Source organism: Magnolia sinica, chromosome 15, assembly GCF_029962835.1.
Source record: "Magnolia sinica isolate HGM2019 chromosome 15, MsV1, whole genome shotgun sequence".
Lineage (NCBI taxonomy): Eukaryota > Viridiplantae > Streptophyta > Magnoliopsida > Magnoliales > Magnoliaceae > Magnolia > Magnolia sinica.
The window spans coordinates 72835462-72861646 of NC_080587.1; the positions used below are offsets into that span (position 1 = coordinate 72835462).

General features: G+C 41.0%; 1 protein-coding gene across 1 annotated transcript; it reads left to right on the plus strand.

Annotated features, from left to right (window-relative positions):
• The first annotated feature begins 897 nt into the window (after window positions 1–897).
• LOC131228174 (protein CTR9 homolog) lies at window positions 898–22903 on the plus strand. Its single transcript, XM_058224024.1, has 24 exons — window positions 898–1134; window positions 9083–9149; window positions 9314–9508; window positions 10329–10429; window positions 10542–10595; window positions 10800–10920; window positions 11030–11089; window positions 11189–11403; window positions 11557–11641; window positions 12146–12246; window positions 12351–12443; window positions 13932–14000; window positions 15324–15416; window positions 15637–15903; window positions 16674–16754; window positions 16844–17002; window positions 17170–17265; window positions 18152–18253; window positions 18347–18454; window positions 18538–18762; window positions 19696–19962; window positions 20358–20429; window positions 20726–21028; window positions 22409–22903. The coding sequence occupies exons 1-24, from the start codon at window positions 994–996 to the stop codon at window positions 22613–22615; spliced, it is 3282 nt and encodes a 1093-aa protein (XP_058080007.1). The 5' UTR covers window positions 898–993; the 3' UTR covers window positions 22616–22903.
• Window positions 22904–26185: the final 3282 nt, after the last annotated feature.

The window sequence follows — 26185 nt, forward strand, 5'->3', positions numbered from 1 at the left end:
TACTGATGAGTCCAATCCTTTCACCAAATGGTCATTGTAAACAAACTAATCTCATCTCACTTAATCCGGTGTGCCAAACGGCCATTGGAGTTTTGGATCTACCTCCTTTTTTTTTAATGCTAATATACGAACCCGAGATAAAGAAGCCGATGGCACTGGTGGATTTCTCACAAACACCAGGTGGTCCTAACTGGCTTCTGACCGCAGAAACTTCACGCTACGCGGTACTGTCGCAGGAAATCCGCTGTTCCCTGCCCTTTCCGGACAAGGATTTCTTCCTAATGCCTTTCGGGAAATTAGGTGGGGCCAGTGACGTTTGTGAGAAATCCACACCATCCATCTGTTTTGCAAGATCATTTTAATACATGAGATAAAACATTAGGTAGATCCAAAACTAAATAAAGCCATACGATAGAGAAAATTGATGAAAAAAATGCCTACCGTTTAAACCTTATGGACTTCATCTTGATGTTTGTAAGTACTCTAAACCGTTTGTAAGTTCGTTCTCACTGTAATGAGCTGAAAACACAAAATTAGACCAAAACAAAATTTTCGTAGCCATACAAATGTTTTAACAGTGATCATTTAATCCCCGTCGTTTCATCTAATGTGGCCTACTTGAGCTTTGGATCCGCCTCAATTTTGGTCTTATGTCCCGAAACGAGCTCGTGTAAAACGGATGGACGGAGTGGATTTGTCAAAAATATCAGTGGGCCACACCTAAGCTTCCCGGCACAAGAACTTCTTAGGAAAGGCTTTCCCAGGAAAACCCGTCCCTAAAATTTTAAGCTCACGTCCTAAGAGCGTGCGGTGCTGATGGACGGTGTAGATTATTCCGTAACTGAAGCCCAGAAGCCCACTTACATCCGGCCCATTACTAGTTCTCTTTACCTCTCTCTCTCTCTCTCTCCGTGTTTCGAGTCGATTCTCTCCTCCAGAACTGCAAAGCTAAGGTCTCTTCTCCTACCTTCTGTCTCCGGTCAGTCGCGATTGATGGCGTGCGTGTACATACCAGTGCAGAACTCGGAAGAGGAGGTTAGGGTTTCTCTCGACCAGCTGCCCAGGGACGCCTCAGACATCCTCGACATCCTCAAGGCCGAGCAGGCCCCACTCGATCTATGGCTCATCATCGCTGTCAGTCCTCTCTCCTTGTTTCGTCTTCTGTCCATCGGATTCCGTCCCTCTGTCCATCTCTCCGTCTGTCTTTCGCCGACAGAAATTTCTCGTTTTGAACCCTATACCTGTTGAATTGGAACTATACTGTACTCCGCCGGAGCACGGTGGATTGTACTCGCCAGCATATCCACTGTGCATTCGTGTCCGTTGAACCATTTGAATTGTGGGCCCCACCGTCGATGTGTATTGCTCTGAATTCACACTGACCGGGTGATCTGACCATCCGATCGATTTCCAATTTCCCAGTGTATGGAAGGATGGGAAATTGAATGATTAGGACCGCCTGATTACCGCATCTCTCAGTGCATGCTCCATCCACAGTGGGCCCACGATTAGGGTGGTTTGGACTGATGTATGGTGGATGTGCGTGAGTATGATTGGATGGAGTACAATGCAAATTCCCCAATACCTATTGAAATTCCTCGCAATTTCTCGCTTTCGGGTTAGTTCTCAGCTTCTTTCATGTTCTCAAATTGATGGTAGGAAGAAAATTCAAGTATTTCATGGAATGCTCAAAACCAAACGGACCACTTTCAGAAGTCTCACTTTGTTTTAGTGATATGCTACTTCAAAACAGGCAGTGTATTCGCATTGTTCCATGTTCAATGCTCCACTTTCAAGGCCTGTTTGTATGGGAAGTAAATTCCATTGTTTTTTTGTTTTTTTTTTTTTATTTAAAATTTTAATTTTAAAATTTTTGAGAGGTGAGAATTTTATTATCTAAAAAGGAACAGACTACGAAAAGAAGAAAACAAAAAAGAAAAAGAAACAACAAAAACGGAAAGAAAAAAAAAATACAGAACCAGACCCTTGTCTGGCAAAAAACCCTAAATACGGGGCCCAATCCCTAAACAACACTACCTCGAGAACACCCCAGCCTTCGAAACATTGATGTTCCTGAAACATCAGTTATTTCTTTCTGCCCACACAGCCCACAATATTGTCAAAAGAATGATTCTCCATTTTCTTTTTCCAAGGGATCCTCCTGTGTCCACATGTCAGCTACAATAAAATGTTCCACAAAATTGGGCATGGCCCATGACACTCTAGCCAACCGCAAAACACTCCACCATATGTCCAAGGAGAAAAAAATAGTGACTAAAAAGATGATCCACTGATTCCTCTGCCCTAAGACAAAAAAGACACATTAGGGAGATGCAATCCTCTTTTTCTCAAGTTGTCTATTGTCAAGATTTTGTTTCAGCTGACAAGCCAACCAAACACAACAACTTTTGGAGGAACTCCGTAAGATCACAAAGGGCCCTTGTGAGAACTGCTCCGAACATTGCCAGGGCTGCAAGAGATCTATAAAATGATCGGACAAAGAACACACTTGAACCCACCATCGACCAACGGATAGAGTTTCCTGATTAGACAACGGCACAAAAACCTGCATATGAAGGAGGAGAAGAGTAAACTCCTGGATTTCTAAGTCAAAAAGATTTCTACGTAAGGATGGAAACTAAATACCTCCACCATTTTCATCAACAAAGCATTCACTGACCAAGATATTTGGATTCGGGCTAACAACAAAAAGGACCGGGAAAGATTCAGCTAGGGTGGGGGAGCCACACCATGAGTAGCAGAACTTTCATCATCATCATTATTATTATTAGCAAAACTTTCTTAAGTCTAAATCACTCCCTTTTGTGGGTGCAGAAATGTCCCATCTCCTTCTATCGAAAGTAGTCTATGAATAAATCTAGGTTATTTTATTGCGTGTACCAAATCTAAATGACTGGCATTATTATTATTCTTGATTGTTAAAATCCATATATGTGGAAAAGAATGAAAAGATATATATATATATATATATATATATATATATATATATATATATATATATATATATATATATATATATATATATATATATATATATATATATATATATATATATATATATATATTCATTCATCTTAGTTATTCCACAAGAAGAAGGAAAAAAAAACAAAGGGTCTGTTGAATTTCAAGTATTCAGTTTCACCAATAAGATACGGGGACTTCACATTTGGAATTGCACCGAAAAGACTATTTATCTCAAAGAGGTTTGTGGAAAATTCTGGAAAACGTTAACGTTTATTGGCTTATTTTTCAAAGAGAAATAGAGTACATTATAAAGAATTAATTGGTCAGTTGGATATTCGGGAACCTTCAGCGAAGCTGATCAGGAATTGGTGTGCAACTTGTGCACAACAATTAAATGTTTTGAGGCGGTGTCTAGGCTAAGAGTCAACATGGCAAAGTCTAAGATTTTCAGGGTCAACATGGATCAGTATGAGGTCAATCTTTACGCTGATATTCTTAACTGCTCCAGTGGCAATCTCCCATCCTCCTTTGTGGGCCTCCCGTTGTGTTATGGTAAGCCGCCTAAATGCCTTTGGGATAAGGTCATCAACATGTTTGATTATCACCTAGCCAGATGGAAATGCAGATATCTATCGTTTGGTGGCCACATCACTCTCATCAAGTCAGTCTTATCCAATCTCCCGGTATATTTTATGTCATTTTTCAGATGCCCTGCTCCGATTTTGGAAAAATCTAGACGTGACATCCTTTGGCATAGATTAGAGGACAAGAAGAAATTTCATTTGGTTGATTGGAAGGAGGTTTGTAAGCACACTAATGCTGGAGGAGCTGGGATCAAATCACTCAAGACTATGAATAGGGCTTTGCTAGGCAAATGGATTTGGAGACTTGGAACCGAAAAGGGAACCCTATGGAACATCTTAATTAAAAGTAAGTACGGTTGCTCCGCAGGCGGATGGTGGATCAAAGATTCCTCTTTATACAAGACCTCCACTCTGTGGAGGGGAATCCTATCCATGAGAAAAGAGATTTTCAGAAATATTAGCTTTGCCGTTGGTAATGGTTAGAACGTGCAATTCCGGGTAGACAGATGGGTGGGAGATCTTGCCCTTAAAATGGAATTTCCAAACATATATCGCATTGTTCCTAACCAACCCATTTCGATAGCTGACTGTATTTCCTCTTCTAATGGGAATCTAGTTTGGAATGTGGAATGTAGAAGAAACTTACAGGACTGGGAGATTGCTGAATATGTAGCCCTCCTTCAACGCATTTCTAACAGCAATCCGGATCTCTTATTTGAAGACAATCTTCGCTGGAGGGCAGATAAATCGGGTATTTTTTTTTTGTCAAATCTTTCTACAAATTTTTGGACTCCCCCCTCCCTCATGTGGCCGAATCCTTGACTAACCATATCTGGCGGTACCTGGCTCCTCCAAAGACAGTCTTTTTTGGTTGGCTGGTCGGTAAGAACAGAGTGCTCACTATCGACAATTTAAGGAGGAAAGGTATGATTCTCCCTAACGTTTGCCTCTGCTGCATGGCTGAAGAAGAGACAACCAATCATTTGTTCGTTCACTGCTCTTATATCAATCAGATTTGGCCTCACATCCTAACCTCTTTCGGCACCTCTTGGTGTTGTCCTAATTCCACCGGGTCGCTTCTAAAGGCCTGGCACGGCCCCAGGCTTGGTCACCAGCGAACTCCAATTTGGAGATTGGCCCTTCCGGTAGTCTGGTGGACTGTGTGGGAAGAGAGAAATGGAAGATGCTTCAGAAATGAATCTAATTCGGCGGAGTCCCTTGTGTGCAGAATTAAGCAGCTAATTGTAGAATGGGCCGCTAATGTTGACAAGCTAAAGGGCTGTAATCTTATTTTCCTAGGAGTGTAATTGATCCACTTTCTCAGCGGATCCGCTTCTTTTGCTTGTTTTCTTCTTTCGTTTTTCTAATACAAATCTCGTGACTCTTAAAAATAAAAAACTCATTAATTTGAAGATTCGTTTGAATTATTTGCTATATTAGATCTTGAATTTCGATGAACCTCATTTCGTTTTCAGCAATTCATGAAATAATGAATCGGGGAAGAAAACATATGACTGTATCGGATATAAGAAAAGACTTCATGATAGTTAATATGGGTCCTCACCAACCATCAATGCATGGTGTTCTTTGACTCATCGTTACTCTAGATGGTGAAGATGTTATTGATTATGAACCCGTATTGGGTTATTTACACAGAGGGATGGGAAAAATTGCAGAAAACTGAACAATTATATAGTATCTACTATCTACCTTACGTAACACGTTAGGATTCTTTAGCTACTATGTTCAAGGAGGCAATAATGGTAAATGCACCAGAACAATCGGCAAATATTCAAGTACCTAAAAGAGGCACTATATTAGAGTGATTATGCTGGAGTTGAGTTGTATAGCTTCTCATTTGTTATGGCTTGGGCCTTTTATGGCGGATATCGGTGCACAGACTCCTTTCTTCTATATTTTCAGAGAGAGGGAATTGCTATATGATCTATTCGAAGTTGCGACAAGCATGCAAATGATGCATAATTATTTTCGTACCGGGTGAGTAGCTGCTGTGCTACCTCATGGCTGGATAGATTAGTGTTTGGATTTTTGTTATTATTCTTTTATAGGAGTTGTTGGATATCAAAAGCTTATTACATAGAATCCTTTTTTTTTTGTAATGAGTTGAAGGAGTGGGCATTATTAGTGGAGAGAGTAATAAATTGGAGTTTAGCAGGACCAATGCTACGAGCTTGCGGAATGCAATGGGATCTTCGTAAAGTTTATCATCATCATCATCACTATTATTATAATATATTTTTTTAAAAAGTTTTGGTAGCGAATGACCTTTTAAAGAAAGCGAGAGGGACAATGCACAAGACCCATGAAGGCAACGGATAGGAGTCCCCTATATAGGGGAAACGCCCGTGGACCCTGCCATTTTCAAGAGCATCTATCATGTACTTAGCCTCTACTGACCTCGTATTTGATAGCCATGGATTGAGATTGTATCTCTAAGTTATATAAGAGAAAGGCTAATTTCCAACGTGGAAGGGATTTCCCTGAGGCCCAAGCAACTGTGGATGATGAATCCCCTTCAACTACGAGACCTGCACTCTGTATATGTGGTTTCCACCATGGTTTTAATCATGATCAATTCCTCTCTATTCATATGCCCAAATCTTGCCCGTTCGAAAAGGTAAACTTGATTGCGCTGCCGCCATGTTCATTTGGTGAAGCTCTCCCCATGTTAGATTGCCCTAGATTGCCTGCAAAACTACCATTCACCCCGAATTTCCAAAATCCTGGAGGATGAGGTTTCCATGGACCTGCCTTAGGAGGCAACTGCCTATAATCCTTAATGATCACCTTCCACTTCAGGAGAAGGTCTGAAATGGGAACTCGTAAAAAATGCTTTTGAAACACTAGCTTGATTTGCCTCCATTTTTGCCGCCAACAATCTTGGCTCAGTGATTTGTCATCAATGATTTGCTACCCTATTCCACCCATCCATAAGGTTTGCTACCAAACTGGGTGGACCAAATTGAATTTAAAGAGGCTAAAGAAGCTTGCCCAAATATATCGTGCCACTTCATGGCAAATGAAAATTGATACACGGATTCTACCTCCTTGCACATAACACACGTTCGGGGTGACCAATTGTGCTATTGTAGATTGTTGATTGTGAGAATCTACTTGGAGGCTGTGGCCCATGCGAATGCCTCCACTCTCAAAGGCACTAGTATCCACTACACTTTTTTCCCAAGGCGTCTTGGGATTAATAGCCAGGCAAAGCCCTTGAGAAAATTCTTGGAAACAAAGACCTTTAATAGCTAGGCAAAGTGCCCTTTCCAGTATTTTTCCATTGAAAGAGATATGAGTCTACTCAACATGTTTGTTTGACTTCCCCAAAATGTCTAGAGGTGTGTCAAACACTCATTAATGGGGATTTTTTTTTTTTTTTTTGGTTTCTCTTCCAATTATTGTTCATTTCATCTTCTGCACGAAACAAAATGGGTATAGGTTATGTTCCTACCCAATTGGATTGGAGTCACCCCTGTCCAAGTAAGCTCTGTATAATGTGTCCCTGCATTGTCCTTGCAGTATGTCTATATCATGGGCAATGGAGTAACTTGGCCCAAGTAGTCTCTCTTGCCTTGGGGGCACTATTGTAGATTTCCCAAAGATGGATTGACTTCTGTCTGTGATGTTGGATGTATCTTGGATTTATCAGGAGGGAAATCCATTGGTAATAAGCTGGCTAAGTTCAATGTAAAACATCCTAGAACTACCAATGTTGGTTATTGTACGCTTGAATTGTAATGTTGTGACTGTTTGATGTTATTGGGTTTATATTGTTCTTCTTTGTCTTTTGTCCACATAGGGTAGCACAGACTTATTGGACATTCTAAGCTGGTGCTCTTTTTGTTTGGAAAAATAAGAAAGGAAATATGTTTATGAATCATTCGGATTGCTTTCTCATTTGTGAAGTATTGGAATCATTTCCTTAATCTTTCTCAAAGGGGCTTACCATGTTTTGCTAAGAGGACATCAGACGGAGTAATGCCACATTCTAATTTGGAGTCTTGGGATATTTCCTCTTAGGTTTGTGAATGTGGTTGGATTTCTTGGCTTCCAGATGTGTGAAAGTGGTGGTCTTCTTTTAAGGTGAAGGATTAGTCTGTTGGAGTGGTCAGAGCTTTGGAAATTTCAGGACCGCTTACCATTTCTCTGAAAAATTATGTCTTTCGATGCGAAGCAGTTGGGTTCACTGTTGACGGAGGAAAAGGAGGAGAGAGCCTCATTGGGATTTGGATAGAGATCTCTACAAGAAGGTTAGTGAGGAGAAACTTTGTTGGAGAAGAAGTTAGTTGGCAGAAGACTGGGATGAATATGCTAAAACCTTCATTTGAATGGTGTTGTGATTGGGCTAATGTTATCAAGTTGATTAGCTGCCCTAGGATGTTTTGTGAGGTTCGTTTACTTTTCTATATGGTCCTTAAGCTGCTGATGAATGAGCTGCTCTCCTAGCATAGTCTGTTTCATGTGTTTTTTAGGTTGTTTTGAATAAGTGAAAATAAAATTTTATAGGCTAACATTTGCAAATGTCGATAATCGAAAAGCAAGAACCTAGTAAGAAAAAAAAAAAGTGTCTAGCACATGTTCCTTTCAATGACCTTATCACTCCATAAGGAGATACCTGATTTCTGGTAACTGTGGAGGGATATCATAGTCGATCCACTGTGTCATTGAGGGTTAAATAACCACAAGTAACGTTTGGTTGGATATGATGCGGTTGTTTGAACACCCATTTATTCTGCCCATATTAGGTATTTGGTGTGGGGTGCTCTATATTGATGTTTGACTGACAATAAGATGCTGGTGGAGCTATTAAATGGATGCTTGAGTGTGGAACCATTCTTGATGTCTTCCTTTTTCATGCTTTAGAATGGCAGCAGCGTGTTTTACTGCACCAATGGACATGGGGCTGTTAATGAGCATATATAATTTATGCATCTAGTACCTTTCATTGTGTAATCCTTGTCATCACATTGTTTCAGTTTGATAGTATATCATTGTCTTTATAGTTTATACAGTTGTAAGTAGATTTCTCTTCTTTAGGGCCTGTTTGGACATACTTGCCCGAGGGGGGGGGGGGGGATGTGGCGTGGGTTTGAGAAGGGGATTTCAGACCTGCTTTTTTGGTGGACTCGCCAGAAAGCAATGGTTTTGGTTTTTGTCCAGTTGGCATTTCAATGCCTATTTTGTCAAGCGGGATGGTGAAACGGGGGTTTGCAAAGTGCATCCAACACACATCAAAACGCCCAGTTTGTCTCAAAAGGGGATTTAAGCCTCAAACAACCTCCTTTGGAGGGGGTGTCCAAATGGGCCCTTAATGCATTTTTTGTTACCTATTTGTTCCATGATTTTTCAGTTAGTAGTGTATATTGTCTGGCTAGATTCTTTTCTTGGTATTCTCTAGCTCACTTGAAACTTGTAGGGTGTTGCTATGTCTTGCTGATTGTCTTGCATATGTGCTGCTTTATTTGTATTGACAACTGGCAATGATGCAGAGAGAATACTTCAAACAAGGAAAAGTAGAACAGTTCCGGCAAATTTTGGAAGAAGGGTCAAGTCCTGGTACCTTTTTTCTCCCTTCACTAATATTAAGATTCTCTCTTTGGTATGATAGTATTTGTGGCTTGCATGGCATCGAATGATATTTTCTAGTGTTCACGATGCCATGGTGTTAGTTTTTCTTGTTTTACTTATAGCCTGATTCAACTATCATGTTTAAATTGCAGAAATTGATGAATATTATGCTGATGTTAAATATGAAAGGATAGCAATCCTAAATGCTTTGGGAGCCTATTATAGTTATCTTGGAAAAATTGAGACAAAGCAGAGGGAGAAGGATGACCATTTTATTTTAGCAACACAGTATTACAATAAAGCATCAAGGATTAACATGCATGAGCCTTCTACATGGGTTGGGAAAGGTTAGTATCAATTGCTTAATTTTCTTTATCACATTGGAATGAAAATTGTTTTTTTTTTTTGAAAAGGTAATGCAACTATTATTAAGAAAGCCAATGGTGAGAAAATTACAACAACCCTACCAACTGAACCCAATCACTGCAGTTGGAGGCTAGGAAACAATTAACCCATTGAAGAACATCCGCCTTTACCCTTTTTTACCACATCCGCCACCAACCAACTTTTGTCCTGAGAGATCCTATTGTTTCTCTCCCCAAATTGCCCACAAAACCACCAACAGAACCAATCTCCAAGCCACTCTACTGTCCCCTGCATCCCCCCACCCCATGCCACACCGGGAGGAGGGAAGCAATAGACCTAGCATCACCCAACGCATATTAAATATAGCGAGGCATCTATCCCACGCCACTCGAGCAAACACACATAATGGACGAGTGGTTCACCGACTCTAATGAAAATTGATTTGCCTGGTTTTTGTTAACAACGAATCTCTTGCTCATCATGTCAGTCGGAAAGCTAGTTTTGGAAGAGGGAATTTATTACAACATTCTTTGATATGTGTCTGTATTTATTTCTTCAATAAAAGTTACTGTAGTCCTCGTATTGTTACAGTAATGTATGTTTTGTACATTTAAACCTGATGACAATCTAAGATTGACAAAATAAATTGATTTTTTTTTTTTTTTGTAAGATAACATAATGAATTGAATCATTGCCCTTTTCCCTCTCTCTCAGTATGCTAGTAGGGTACTGGCAGAATATCTAAGAAATTGTCTTGTTGGTTTTTGTAAACTCATTGCTAAAGGGTTTATTTTCATACAGGCCAGCTTTTACTGGCTAAGGGTGAATTAGAACAAGCATCTTCTTTATTTAAGATTGTATTGGATGAAGATCGTGATAATGTCCCTGCTCTTCTTGGTCAGGTACTCTTAGATCGTATTATTGCTTTTCTAAACAGAGTATACAATGCATTTTTTTAGTTGGTGTTGTGTGCTTTCATGTTCTTTACTTAAACGAGCACTTCCATTGCTGCAGGCTTGTGTTCAGTTTAACCGCAGACGCTATTCGGATTCTTTGGAGCTATATAAGGTTTACCTTTTTTACACCTTAATCAAGTATACCTATTTGGCTAGCATTGTACATTTTCCTCATTTTAATTAAGAAAACCTTATGCTTTTCTCAATATTCTGAAAACCTTATGCTTTTCTCAATATTCTCATCTTAGTGGTTAATCCGGAAGCCAGATGATGCTATTGCTATTAACTTGTCTATATCTATGAACTTTGGTTTCAGAGGGTCTTGAAAGTGTTTCCTAATTGTCCTGGAGCTGTGAGGCTTGGTATTGGCCTTTGCCGATACAAATTGGGTCAATTTGATAAAGCCCGACGTGCTTTTCAGCGTGTTCTGCAGGCACGTAGATTATTGTTTATGAATTGTATACAGTAGCATGCTATCAATGTTTCACTGAGGTTATTGCTCCCTTTTTTATTTATTTTATTTTTTTTTATAACAATTGTAGCTAGAGCCAGAAAATGTGGAAGCTCTCGTGGCACTTGCGATCATTGATTTGCAAACAGATGAGGGTGAGTCTCATGATCATCAGATTGTATGTATATTTCCATTCTCATCTCATTTTGAGGAAAATTTCATTGTTCTATTCGGCTGATGTTTTGATTTTGTAGCTGATGGAATTCAAAAAGGAATGGAGAAAATGCAACTAGCTTTTGAGATATACCCCTATTGTGTGATGGCATTAAATTATTTAGCGAATCATTTTTTCTTCACTGGCCAGCATTTTCTTGTAGAGCAATTAACTGATACTGCTCTGGCTGTAAGTGATCATGGTCTGATGAAGTCACATTCTTTCTACAATTTGGCGAGATCTTACCATAGCAAGGTTGAATAAACCCTCCTCTTTCTTGTGTAGATTGTTTCTTTTATTGTAACATGTGGTTTGATCATGCTTGTGCTATACTTGGTTGTAATTTGAGTCCATTTTTCTTATGGGAAAAGTCGGCGTTCTTACCATTTCTTGGAAATTTGAACACAGGGCGATTATGAAAAGGCTGTAAGATACTACATGGCATCTGTTAAGGAAAGCAACAGGCCCCAAGATTTTGTATTGCCTTACTATGGTCAGTTACGACACCAATTCGCCACATGAATCCTCTACATCCTATGATGCATCGCCATCAACAATGTTTGGTTATGATGTTTCTCATGCTGTTCTGTTTCTCATGATTCGATCTCATGTTTGAGTAGGTTATATGAGCATTATAGTTGTATAAATCTTTTTTGTTTGAAATGGTTAAAAGCATCTCCCTTTTTCTCTTATATAATCTCTTATATAAGCATGAAGAGCTCTCTCTCTCTCTCTCTCTCTGCAGCATTTTAGTTGTGTGGCCTAATCAAATGGCTTTTTAAACATTCTTGATTATCTTGCATTTCTTGCTATTGCAACTATTTTCATCATTATTGTATAATATTGTATCGTTACAGGCACAATACTGTAGACGCCGCGCCTTATATTGCAGTGCTGATTTGCTATTTAGACCGTTCTCTTGAGGATTCTCTTTCTTGTGATTTGTTTGGACTCATTTATCATGTCTTCTGCTGCCGTTTGTTTTACTTTGGAATAGGGCTGGGACAAGTCCAATTGAAGTTGGGAGATTTTAGAAGTTCTCTTTCAAACTTTGAAAAAGTTTTGGAGGTTTACCCTGAAAACTGTGAAAGTTTGAAGGTATTAAAATTTCAGATGAGACAGTTTGAATTTCAATTCTTAACTTGTTTAAACCTTCAGCTTCCATCATCTAACTATATGATTTCTTTTCCATCTTGGCAAAGGCTGTTGGGCACATTTACGTGCAGCTTGGCCAGACTGAGAAGGCCTTGGAAACCCTCCGGAAAGCTACTAGAATTGACCCACGTGATTCACAGGTAATACATTATTTTATGTGTATTGTGAACGGTGGTTCTCTTTTTTTTTTCCTCCACTCTTAAGATGCCTGCCAGGGCATGGCATAGAATCACATATGGATGAGTAGAAATCAGAGATGCCCCTGGTCACTAGATTAACCCCAAGATGCCATTGCATTCTAACAAAGTGCATGCTACCCTCATTATGAACAGTGAACAATCACATGATACTTCACCTAAGGACATTCATAGTATACTTAGGTTTTTAGTTTATACAAGTGGATGGGGCATAGTTCAATGATCTAGACTGCTAGTCTGACAAGACTTACCATGGATAGACCATGGGTGAGTAGAGGTCCTAGATGCCTCTGGTCACTAGATTAACCCCAAGATGCCATTGCATTCTAACAAAGCGCATGCTACCCTCATTATGAACAGTGAACAATCACATGATCCTTCCCCTAAGGATATTCATGGTATACTTGGGTTTTTAGTTTGTACAAGTGGATGGGGGCATAGTTCAATGATCTAGACCGCTGGTCTGACAAGACTTCACCATGGATATACCATGCCGTGTATCTCCCAGATTGAAAACTACTGACCTTTCAATCTGTGGCCCGAAAACAGACAGTTGAGAAGAGATATATAGAAGAGTTCCCATTCATCTTAAAAATCACCAAACATTGGTGGCTACGATAGTCCAATCTGAGAAAATTTTGGCAACAAATGGTGGGACAGGTCAGACCAATGATTTGGATCATGAACCATGGTCCCCTTTTGAACAAATTGAAGACCGAACTTAATGCATATCTTTGGCCCGAGGATCATAACAAATGAACAGATTGGCTTACATGGTATATTTATCAAAAAAGGAAAGCATGCAAATGGAATTGGATATGTCAAAAGACCTCAGAACCCAATATTTATCTGATGGAAAGTATGTTTGAATTGAGAATGGACCTTCTATGTAACATTAGATGCTTGAACTGACACATTCCCAGTGGAGCAGGGTTCAGAAAGTCAAGACTAATATTACTGCTACACCTTGCAAAATTTGTTCTTGCAGTGAGAACTTCAAGAGGGTCCGTTTGCATATTTGAGGGTCAACTGGATTTTCTTTCCATTTGTTGAGCCAGCCAAAATTGATGGTTGCATGTTTTTGCTGAAAATTGTGATAAAGTAGGACCAAATGTCATACTCATGTAAAATGGTCGTGGTAATTTGGAGCACAGCTATGGTAGCCATTGTATTTGGTGATTGAAATCTGTAACTTCTAAAAAGGTCTCCTCACCTTTTGTTCAGCTACTATGTGGGCGCTATAATTATTTTGCTATTTCACGCCAATGCGATCTCAATCCCTTTCTTTCCTTATTATGGAAGTTTGGAGTACACAAAATAACCGTTGTATTTTTTCTTTGTGACTGTAATGAGCTCTGACTTTTGCAATGAGTACCTTTAGCATCTGCTATAGTCATTCTCCCATGGGCTGATGATTCTAGTTTGTTGCAGGCGTTTCTAGAGCTGGGTGAATTGCTAATATCATCGGATGCAGGAGCTGCACTAGATGCCTTCAAAACTGTAAATGCTTTACTCTAGTGTTATTACCATGATTGTTAACGTTGCCTATGAAAGTGTCTTTAAGCCATAAAGATAATACATGTATCAGTAGCATGGCAAGGCAAATATGCATTCCTTCTCATTAATATATTTTATGCCAACCTTTAAACAAAATGTTGCATCTAAACCGAGTTATTGACAGTGATTTTCAAATATTCATGATAAAGGGCCCGGGTACTATTATTTCTTATGTTTCAACAGAGATGCCATACAAATTATACATGCTGATTTGATTTGGTAGATACTGTGTATACATACATTCATACAAATGCACATACCATCTACATGTATGATACATACCATCTGTATGTATGTATATGCGCCTTTATTTATATCACTACGGCTATTTATTCAACAGACTCGATGGATTGATACGGTTGATACCATCCGAGTTTAAGCCTAGGCAAATTGATGAAGCTAAGAGTAACATTTAACATTGACATTTTGCTCTGATACTTCATATTAGACTGTTGTTTTCTTTTGGGCACTACTTTATTAGCGATTGTGTGCAGAGAGTCAGTACATACATCTCTGTCCATCCAAAGACAGTGGGCATCCAAAATTTGTCAAATGTGATTTAAGAAAGTGGTGGGCTCACATTTTACGAGTGCCACAACTTGTGGTGGTATCGAGCTATTGTTGTGCACATGTGATGTGTGCATCTGATCCATTCTGTCCATCATGTTATCCCCCTCATGTTCACTGTAGAGCCAAAAATAGGCCACTGCAAAATTCAGGTGGGGCCACACTCTAGGGAACAATGTTAAATCATGCCTAAAACCTCTAAATTCACGGTGTGGCCCAACTGAGTTTGAGAATGGCCTTTTTTTTTTTGGTCCTCTCATCCTGGTGGTGTGTGTGTGTGTGTTGGGTGACATATACACGAGGTGGGCCCCACAAACCTCTGGGGAAGTTTATTGGTGGGGTGTTCCCTCCAACTGTTTCATGTGGTATGGCTCACTTGAGTTTCTGTTTGAGCTGATCTTTGGGCCCATGGACTAACATTTAAGGGCAACCGCTGATAATGGTGGAATGGATGATTGCGCACATCAGGTGGGGCCCACAATAGCTCAGTACCACCACTGATAATGGTGATACCAGTACCATGTGAACGGTTTCCTTTAAGAGATCCCATTTTGATACATGATTTGGATTCCTGCCTTTTTATATTTAGAAGGAGGGGGATACATGTCCATCGACTCTGTGCACAATGTTTTCCCTTGGCTCTTTGGTTTTAGGTTCCAAACACAGTATGTATGATTCCAGCTAACTATGACCTGACAGGCACGCGGTCTTCTCAAAAGGGGAGGTGAAGAAGTACCAATAGAACTGCTCAACAATATTGGAGTTCTTCACTTCGAGAGGGGAGACTTTGAGGTTTGTTTAATTTAATGCTATCTTTTAGTGGTAGAAGTCCACTTCCGTGATTGCTGTCTACCTCCACATTCTTCTTTCCTGAGTGCCTTTCAATTTAGTTGATTTTAAGTGTGCCCATCATTTGAAAAAGGTCGCTTCTGGAAGTTCCTTGTCTACAGCTATTCACCATGTTGTCTTCTAGCTTACTCCACAGTTACCTTTTACCTGCTGTTTTTCTCAGTTGGCAGAACAGACTTTTAAGGAGGCATTGGGCGATGGCATTTGGCTTTATATTCTGGATGGGAGAATACGCAACTCTAGTGTGGACTCTGTTGCCTCTGTTGTTCAATACAAGGACATGAGTTTATTCCATCAACTTGAAGAAGATGGTGTTTCTTTGGAACTGCCTTGGGATAAAGTGACAACACTATTTAATTATGCCAGATTGCTCGAGCAATCGCATGAAACTGAAAAAGCTAGCATTTTTTACCGGCTGATCTTATTTAAGGTTTCACCTGCTGGCTGCTTCTCTTTATATTCAAAGACATGCATATGCATGCATTGATACACTTTTGCCTACACATGTCCATACTTATACATACTGGGAATGGTTATACATGACGAGGCATTATTGCATGGAGGAAAAATCCTGCTTATTGCATGTGATTGGGTAATTTTTACTTGTCAGATATGTATGGCCCACCAATAGGGTTGTCAATGGGTACTTGGACTCGTGGGTACTTGATGAACCTGACCCGATTTTAACGGGTCTATGTCCCACATTTTGGACCTAGATAAAAGTTGGGTTGAGTTGGGTTCTGGTCGGGTTGGATCCAGTTAGTTTTAATAGTACAATTTTACACACACACACACATTGATGATTCTAGCAGCAAAACAAGGTTTCCTAAGCCACATGAACGCAGGAGAGCTTGTTTACACACCATGCACGTGTTGAAGTGGCATGTGTGTGCGATCTAATCCATCCATTGGGTGGCCCAAACCATGTAATTATGTAAATGCTATGATTTGTCCCAACACACAACTCGGAACCTAGATGCAAAGACCTGATAGGTGCCCGAACTCGATTGGATCCGGATCCGGGTTGTCAAGAACCCGTTAAGACCCAGACCTGGTTAGTCTAGGTACGGGTACTAAGGACCCTAACCTGACCCATTGACAACCCTACACACTAAGGATATGCTCTGCGTGCTGGATGCTGAAGTCTGCATATGATCATTTCTTAACGTTACATGTTTTTGTTTTTTTGTTTTCTAACAGTACCCAGAGTACTCAGATGCTTATTTGAGGCTTGCTGCCATTGCAAAAGCTCGTAACAATATTCAACTTAGCATCGAATTGGTACTTAATATATCTTATACTTTCGCCCCATTATCCCTTATGCTGGTTCAAGCCACATGCTAACAACTAGTTGCTTTGTCTTGTCATAGATAGGGGAAGCTCTGAAGATAAATGACAAGTGTCCGGATGCTCTATCTATGCTCGGTAGTTTGGAGCTTAAGAGCGATGACTGGGTAAAGGCAAAAGATACCTTGCGGGCTGCTAGGGAAGCAACTGACGGAAAAGATTCATATGCTACTCTATCTTTGGTGTGTGTATATTGCACAATGCATGTTTTTATCTTATCTTATTTTTCTGTAAATTTTGCTTACTCTACTTTTACAAGCATTGACTGGCACCAGTGTAATGCTTCACCAGGTCTTTATTCCCTTCAACAATATCTGACCTTACACACTCTTCTCTTTGGGTTGCTTAGGGTAACTGGAACTACTTTGCAGCTGTTCGTTCAGAGAAAAGAGGCCCAAAGTTGGAAGCAACCCATCTTGAGAAAGCTAAAGAGCTCTACACCAAAGTATGATAATTTAAAAATCCTTTGCTACTCCCAATAAAAACGGTGGCTGGGTGTGCATGAAATGGTTTTAGGTCCTGTTTGGATGCAACTTCCGCAAAAGGCCTTCTGCTGTAAAAGCGACATTTTCATCTACTTGCTGAAAACCAATCTGATTGGTTTTCAGTGAGTGGGCTTTTTGACGCCTACTTTGTTGGTTGATCTTGAAAATGATAATTTAGCGCCTAGTTCGTTGGTTGATCTTGAAAATGACAATTTCGGGGGTTCGAAGCAAAACCCTCGTTTCTGATTGAAACAAGGGTTTTATCTCCAAAACTGGGTTTTGACAGTGCATCCAAACGGGCCCTCAGGCTGGGTTTTGAACTGCTCAGGCTGGACATGTTCAGTAATCTGATTGTGCTCAACTTGGGCCTGGCCCATTGGTAGCCCTAGTCCTCTGTATTAGTACTGTGGCCTTCTACATCATGTGCATTTCTTACCACCAATTTATATGGATTGGTGTGTTATAGACTGTAGCATATGCTAAGACTTTTATTAGCAACTGGAATTTCATCTTCTCTTGAATTTCTAATGTGTTTTTGGCTGATCCCGATTGGAAAGGATCCTTTTTTCTTAAATGATAATTAGTGAAACTTCCAGTGAGTGTGAGAGAGATTTACAAGCAACAATGCAAAAATCATGGTTTAGACTTTAGAGTAGAATTCCCCTTTTCACAAAGATTTTGGTGAACTGTCCTAAGTGAGCGAATCCAAAATCGCATTAATTTCTTCAAGCTAAGGGAAATGATTCTCAAGTTGGTAAGACCCCTGATTCTTAGTAGTCAAGGAGACAACATCATTCTGCTCTTATTGCCTGTTAAAAGAGAATCTGAAATTCCCATGATAAACAGGTTTTGGTACAACATCCCTCTAATCTGTATGCTGCGAATGGTGCCGGGGTTGTCTTGGCAGAGAAGGGTCACTTCGACGTTTCAAAGGATATCTTTACACAGGTCAGCCAATACCTTTTCTCGATCTGTTTCTTTCAGATATGATAGTGATGAGATAGAATTCATATGCGGGTGCTGTTAATTCTTCTGGTGTAGGTTCAAGAAGGTGCCAGTGGAAGCATCTTTGTTCAGATGCCTGATGTATGGATAAATCTGGCACATGTCTACTTTGCTCAAGGCCATTTTTCCTTGGCTGTGAAAATGGCAAGTCTACCGTCTTGTTTTCTCCTCCTTTCCATTCTTCATGCATTTGTAATAACAGTCCTCGGCTCCTCACTGTTTTGCAGTACCAAAATTGCTTGCGGAAATTCTATTATAACACAGACACCCAAGTTCTTCTCTATCTAGCTCGGACTCATTATGAGGCCGAACAATGGCAAGACTGCAAGAAGACTTTACTAAGAGCCATCCACTTGGCACCCTCAAATTATACGCTGCGGTTCGATGCAGGTGTTGCCATGCAAAAGTTCTCAGCATCAACGCTGCAGAAGGCAAAGAGAACTGCTGACGAGGTCTGTTGATAGTCTTCCCTTCTAGATAGGCAGGTGGCCACACCACAGGGGACAATGGGGATGGGATGCCAACCATAGGTTTGTGTGTGGGGCCACTATGGTGTGTATCTTTCATCAAACCCATTAGTGTAGTGTAGCTCACCAGGATCAAGTGAAAATACAAATATCAGCCTGATGCAATTATTAGGCGGGCCACACCGTGCTAACTTAGAGGTTTTAGGAGCAATTTTACATTGTTCTCATTCATATGGCCCATAAGAATTTTTGTATAGGGTTGATATTTTGTATGTAAGGTTCAAATAAGGGTTCTCACCTGATGGAAGGAGTGGATTGACATATAAAACATGGTGAGCCCCACAGAGCTTGGGAGCTGCATAAAACAAGTGTTGTAGACGATTCTGGTCCAGATGGTGATGATAGTGATGCATGCCTGCCTGCTGTTGGCCTGATTAGGGGGCATGCATGGAAAAAAATGGTTACAAGGATGATGACGATGACAATGACGATATTGATGTGTTGGCACAATGGAGAGAGGAATCTGATGATTATGATCAGATTCTACAATGTTTATCCAGTCATTAGCATATACAACATAGAGAATGATCACGTCTCCCTGGTGGATGATAAGATATTGCCCACCCACAGATGCCTAGATGTCATGGGAGTACAAGATCCAAGCTGTGCACAATGTGGGTTAAGCCATGAGGATCCCCTGGTGCAAATATTCAAGTCACTCATCAGGTAGACCACATGAGTATATTGAATCAGACCATCAACGTGCCTGATTTAAAACCATCCATTGTTTCCTACTTGGTGGCCCACCCAATGAGTGGAGCAGTGTGGATTTTTCACCCGGGGAAGGTTTCATGGTAGGGCCCACCTTATGTAGCTGTTAAATCCTGCTCCTTTGAGAATGCTTTTTAATTTTTGTAGGTACGTTCCACAGTCGCAGAGTTGAAGAATGCCGTCCGTGTATTTAGCCAGTTGTCTGCTGCATCCAGCTACCATTTCCATGGCTTTGACGAGAAGAAAATAGAGACCCATGTCGGATACTGCAAGCACTTGCTTGATGCTGCTAAAGTTCACTGCGAGGCAGCCGAGCGCGAAGAACAGCAGAACCGCCAGAGACTGGAAGTCGCTCGTCAGGTCACCTTGGCTGAGGAAGCCCGGCGCAAAGCTGAAGAACAGAGGAAGTTTCAGGTCAGTGCCTTTGCAGTGGGCCAGATTTGGGCCGGGCCAGTAGGACTGTTATGGTATAGACCTGAAATTTAGCCCTAGGCCTGACCCATAACGGTCATAAATGGGCCTTAACCAATCATTAAAAAAATAATAATAAAATAAAAACAATTTAAATGAGCCTCGACATATGCTTGGGCTGATAACGGTACTCAAATCTGGGCCTAGGCCTGGCCCCTTTGTTAAATGGGCGCAAATTTCAGCCTGTTCCGAACCCATGGGCTGGCCCAGTCTATAGCCAGCCCTAAGTTACGGTCATATCATGCATTATGCTGTTGCAATTATTTATTGTGAAGATTGACAAAACACTTAGATATCATAGATTAATATAGTGTTATGGATTTTGGTTTGGGATTCAGTTGGAGAGAAGAAAGCAAGAGGATGAGCTAAAGCAAGTGAGGCAACAGGAGGAGCATTTCGAGCGTGTGAAGGTCAAGCGTCCTATCCGTTTGCCTTCTTCACATTCCCTTTCATGTGTGGTCCATGTTTTGGTGATCCAGACTATTCATGTGGTGGGGCCCATCAACTGTAGGTGATACGTCAGAGATCCACAACATTGGATCATCCTAACTATCAATCCACCAATTGGTTGGTTAGGATAATCTGATAGAGGTGATGCCTGGACATGGTCCACCAGAGTTGCATGCAAGATGTTTACAACCAGTGCATCCTGTTCATTGTTCCGTGTTATCGGAAAGCGGTCCCTGAAGATTTGTTACATCTGCAGGAACTATGGAAGAGCAATTTCTCCGCAAGTGCGGGCAAGCGGAAAGACAGGTCGACAGATGTCGACGAGGGTGGGCAGACTGAGAAGAAGAGAAAGAAAGGTGGGAAGAGGAGAAAGAGCGATAAGGGTTCCAAGGCCCGCTACGAAATGGAAGAAGCCGATGCTAACATGTCGGATGAACATGAAGAAATGGAAGAGGAGGATGTGAATGTCATGAACGAACGGGAGGTAGATGGGGCGGAGAATGCACAAGATCTTCTTGCAGCTGCTGGCCTCGAAGATTCTGATGCTGAAGATGACACGGTAAATATGCATTACTTGATCAAGAACTAGCTCGGCTTACAAAGCGTACATGTGGGGCCCAACTTTTGGATGATCATAACCATCTGATGTGGTCTCTGTTGAGTATGGACCATTTGGTAACTCCCATCTTCATGGATGGTTAGAATAATCTGAATGGAGAGGTATTTAGCCATGTTCCATCCCATGATGGCACCCGTTAGATTGGCGGCTTCAAAAGAGGGGGCCCACGTGTAATGTTGTGTGGCCAAGCGATAGTACTCATTCTTTCCATGAAGCACCATGTAGCATGCCCTTTCTGTTTAGTTTTAACATTAGGGAGTTGACTAGAGAGAAACAGATCACCTACAGCCATCTGCTTACTAATTGTCAAGCAGCCTCGTCTTTTCAGCCAACAGCCACTTGTGTAGGACATCTGGTCTGTCCAAAAAGGTGGCCCCCAGTGCCGTCTAAAAGATCAGTCTGATCTACTCAATTAGGAGGGAATCCTGTATTTTGAGTCAGACCATTGGTTGTCCATCGATTTCAATGGCGTGGCCCACCTGATGTGCAGGCCAGCCTGATTTTTGTGTGAGGCGATGTTCATAGCAGGGCCTACCATTTGCTATGGATGGAGGAAATGATGGAGCTGCATGGCAAGTTAACATACAGCTGGCTCTGCTCCTGGTAAATTTCATCGTTCGTCAAACATTATGACTCTCCTATCTTTGAACGCAGTTTGACTGCAGCCCCCGACTGCAAGTTCCTGCGCTGAAAGCTAGGTGGGGCTCACCGTGATGTTTGTGTTGCAGCTCATATTAGGACATGAGCTAAAAAATGAGGCAGATCCAAAATTCAAGTGGGCCACAAAACAGGAAATAGTGGGGATTGAACATCCACTGTTGAAACATTCGTCGGGCCACAAAATATTTGGATCAGACCAATATTTTTGTAGTTTCTGTTCATCCCAGTGGGAATGTCCTTAAGAACAGCTTGGATGACACATAAACCTCAATGTGGACCACGGGAATGTTCTGACTGTAGGCATTTCCCTCCCCACTTCTTCCTGTTGTGTGGCCCACTTGACATTTGGATCTGCATCATTTTTATGCTCACATGAGCTGGCAGGGTGGATTTCTCACAAATGGTGGGCTTCTGACCGCAGGAACTTCCTGTGGTCTAGGTCGCAGGCAAGCTGCATCCCTATCTTTACTGTTACCTAACAAGTAACAACCAACACGCCTAGGCGGCCAGCACCTAGACAACTGTCTGATCAAAACATTGACCAGGTCCAAAATTTCGCGGGTCTGATCACAACCGCTCATTCTTCATAGAAACTAAGAGTTGAATGTGGACTTTCACATTCTGATGGGTTTTATGATTGGCCATTTCTTTCCGTTGCAGGCACCTTCATCCGCCATGAACAGGCGGAGGGGGGCATGGTCAGAATCTGACGATGATGACGAGCCATCAGGGAGGCCACGGGAGTCGAGTCCTGCAGCTGCCCATAGAGAGAATTCCACCGAGTTGCAGGAAAGTGACGGAGAAATCAGAGACGACGAGAGCGACAAACCAAACAGAGATGCTGTTGATGACGAAGAGGACTATTGAATGGCGGGTCCCACACGAGCCCTGTAAAGCAAGAGACCGAATTCAAAGATCTCCCATCTTATTTGGGTTTTTTGATACTGGAAATTTCCAATTGGCGGATGGGGTTATATAAAAGTATCCCCCAGCCTTTGCAGAGAACTGACCGTTGGATCTTTGTAATTTGATGGTAGGCAGCAAATTTTTTTTTTTTTTTTTTAATTTTTAATTTTAATAATAATACTATTAATTTGTAATTTGACAATATGCAGGACAATTTATATGACAGAAATGCCCTTTTCAATCTCGTTACTGAAACTATCATTTGGATGGAATTTTATTTCGAGAGAGAACTGATCACCTACAGGTAAGGTGCCAGATCATCTTTCCTGCCAGCATGCCACATTTGTAGGACATCAGTACCATTAAAACGGTAGGCCCTGCTATGAAGATCATCTGGCACAAAAATCAGGCCAGTTTGCTCATCAGGTGGGCCACGCTGTTGGAATCAATGTGCAACCGATGATTTGACTCAATATACTGGCTTGGCCAACCAAGTGAACGGATCAACCTGTTTTTTGAGAAAAGCCATCTTCTTGGTGGGGCTTGTCATGTTCATGGTACTGATTTCCTCGTGTTGGTGGAAAGATGGCACTGTACCACAAGTTGTGGTACAGGTGCCTGTAGGTGATCAGTTCTTATTTGGAAATGGCTTATGATGTAGTCTAGTCTCTGCTCTGCTGCATTGCTTAGCGGACCGGAATCCTCAATAAGGTTAACAGCACACGTTTTGCCCCGAAGATGCCCAAGTACCTTGGGCCCACCATGTTGTATATGTGAAATCCACTCCGTCCATCAGGTACATTCCTCGATGCTGGGCCTTAGGGTCGAAAGTCAACCAGATTCTCGATGCGGGTGGACCACACCACAGGAAACAATGGGGACGGGATGATAATCATAGGTTTGTGTGGGGACATCATGGGATCTATCTTTCATCAAACCTATTCATCAGGTGCGATTCACCAAGATGAAGGGAAGGTACAAAAATCAGCCTGATCCAAAACTCAGGTGGGCCACAGCACGTCAACTTCAATGGTTTTAAGCTCAATTACATTGTTTCCATTGGTGTGGTTCTTGTGAGCTTTTAAAATGTGAACCCTCTGCATCTGTTATGAATATGAGGGGTTATAATCTGATGGATGGAGTGGATCTAAGCGACGTGACTGGTGGGCCCCAAAGAGCTTCCTGTACTTGGTTAGCCGTCCATTGCAGGCCTTCTCTATTATTAAATAGATTATCAGGTCACCGCATTTTTTGGGCCATGCTCTATCCACTATAGGACCTATGGAATGGATGGTCCGGATTGAGTTGTTTGTACACAACATCCCAAGTATTTAATGGCCAACGGTAATTACCATTAGTTCTAGTGGGACCAGCATCCCATATAGGTGGGGCCCATCTTTTAGCAATCCTAACTGTTCGCCTGGTGGCACCCATCATGGACGAAGCATTGCAATTAATTCCCCATGCAATAATCGGTATAAAAGAAAATTATACCAGTGGTTTCATATGCTAATGGGAAATCCTACTTTGGATGGCTGAGATTGTCCCATGAAGTTTTTTTTTAGCCATCCCCACTTCAGGGTGAGGCCCACCAGATGCATAGTCTGGATTACAGGTAGATTCTCGTTACCTTTACTCAATAATTAAAATATCGGTTTCAATGCATGCTCCACACCAGGCAATATGAGTAGTTTGGCACCGTGAAAGGGGTTGTAATCCAAGGTGAGAGCTTACACCTAAAATTATTTCAATAGTTGGAGGTGTAACATGTAAGTCACCATACACTATCATTTTATTGGGCATGTGGCCCACTAATGATGATCAGCACCATCCAAACATTGTCCATGTAAATCAATGATTAAAAACTATTGGTTAGTCATTCAAACATGATCTTGTGCTTGTGGCCCACCGGAGACTTGGAATTCATCATTTTCGGGCAAAGCATATATTTAAGCCGGCTTATCACAACCATTGTATCAAAAATTACATATCTCAATAATTAGAGATATTAAAGTTAATTTAGTAATTAAATTCAAACCCTCTTAAACATACCACGGATAGGTACTTTTGCATTAAAGTTGATTCACACTCCCGGGTGGTAAACACACCGGGAGGATTGCAAATCCAAGAGGTATCTGGGGTTCTGGGGTTCTGAATCCAAGGGGTTCTAAATCCACGCTCTCAAACAGGCTCAAGTATTTCATGAAAAATATGTATCCATGATATTAGAAAACGGTGGAATTTACCAATTTATAAATTTTCAATAAAATTTTAGAATATATTAAAAGAAACATGATTATATGGTAATAATTCAAAAAATCATTAAAAAAAAGGGTATATGCAACAAGCTTCCTTAGTATGCATCTTTAAACTATCTATTGTCTGTTACAATTATATTTAAAATGAGTTTATATAATGCATATATCATATAATACGAATATAAAAATAGATTTTTCAAAATATGTGAAAGGGAATTACTTCAGTTAAATGAAGTTTGGGTATAGAGTGCACTTCTGCTTGTAGACGGTGAAAATGAAAATATTAATTTTGAAAGGACTCAGAGGGTAGGTGAGGTAACTTTGGATTTGGTGTTCCTGAAGATTGCAAGGTTTTTGATGGACGGCGTTATATTTGTGGGACGGTGCTAGTGGGAATAATGTAATCTAAATACCTCATTGCTGTCTCTTTTTATCTAATGAGAGATGCTTTAGGAACTTGAGCCACTTCATGGAAAATGTAATGTTAAAAACAAAGAGTTTAGTTATAAAATAAGGCTCGAGCTCAAAGCTTTGCCTATTGACGCTTGTTTATAATTAGGGGTGTACATCGAGCCGAACTGAGTCGAACTAGCTTTAGCTCGGCTCGGCTCAGTCACCAGTCACACCCAGCTTGAACTCGGCTCGGCTCGGTGATTGAGCCAGGATCTTTAGCTCGAGCTCGGCTCGGTCAGCAATCGAACCAGTTCAAGCCAAGTTCGAGCTAGTTTCAAGCTTCGAGCTTTCGAGCCGAGTTCAAACTGAAACACATTAAAACATTAGAATGGGTTATTAGAGAGGAGGGAGAGAGGGAGGAAGATGGGTTCGTGCGGGTGGCCGAGTTCAAGCGGGAGGGAATTTTTTTAAAAAAAGTATATATAGGGGTGTACTGAGTTGAGCCGAGTTCGAGCAGGATTCGAGCCGAGTTGAGTCAAGCTGAGGCAAGCTCGAGCTCGACTCAAACTCATTTTCGAGCTCAAAAAATCAGCTCGGCTCAGCTTGAACTCAGTTTCGAGTCAAGTCAATTCGAGCTTTTTCGAGCTGAGTTGAGCGAGCTAACCGAGCTAACTCAGTTTGTGTACACCGCTATTTATAATACATTTTTTTCATTGTATTTCAAAAAAAAAGAAAAAAAAAATCTTCAAATAAATTTTAAGAGAAAATGGAATTTATATATATATATATATATATATATGGGAAAAGGTACTATGCTCGAGCTCACGATAATCTCCCATGAGGTCGAGCTGTGTGGGCCCCACCGTGATGCGTGTCGACT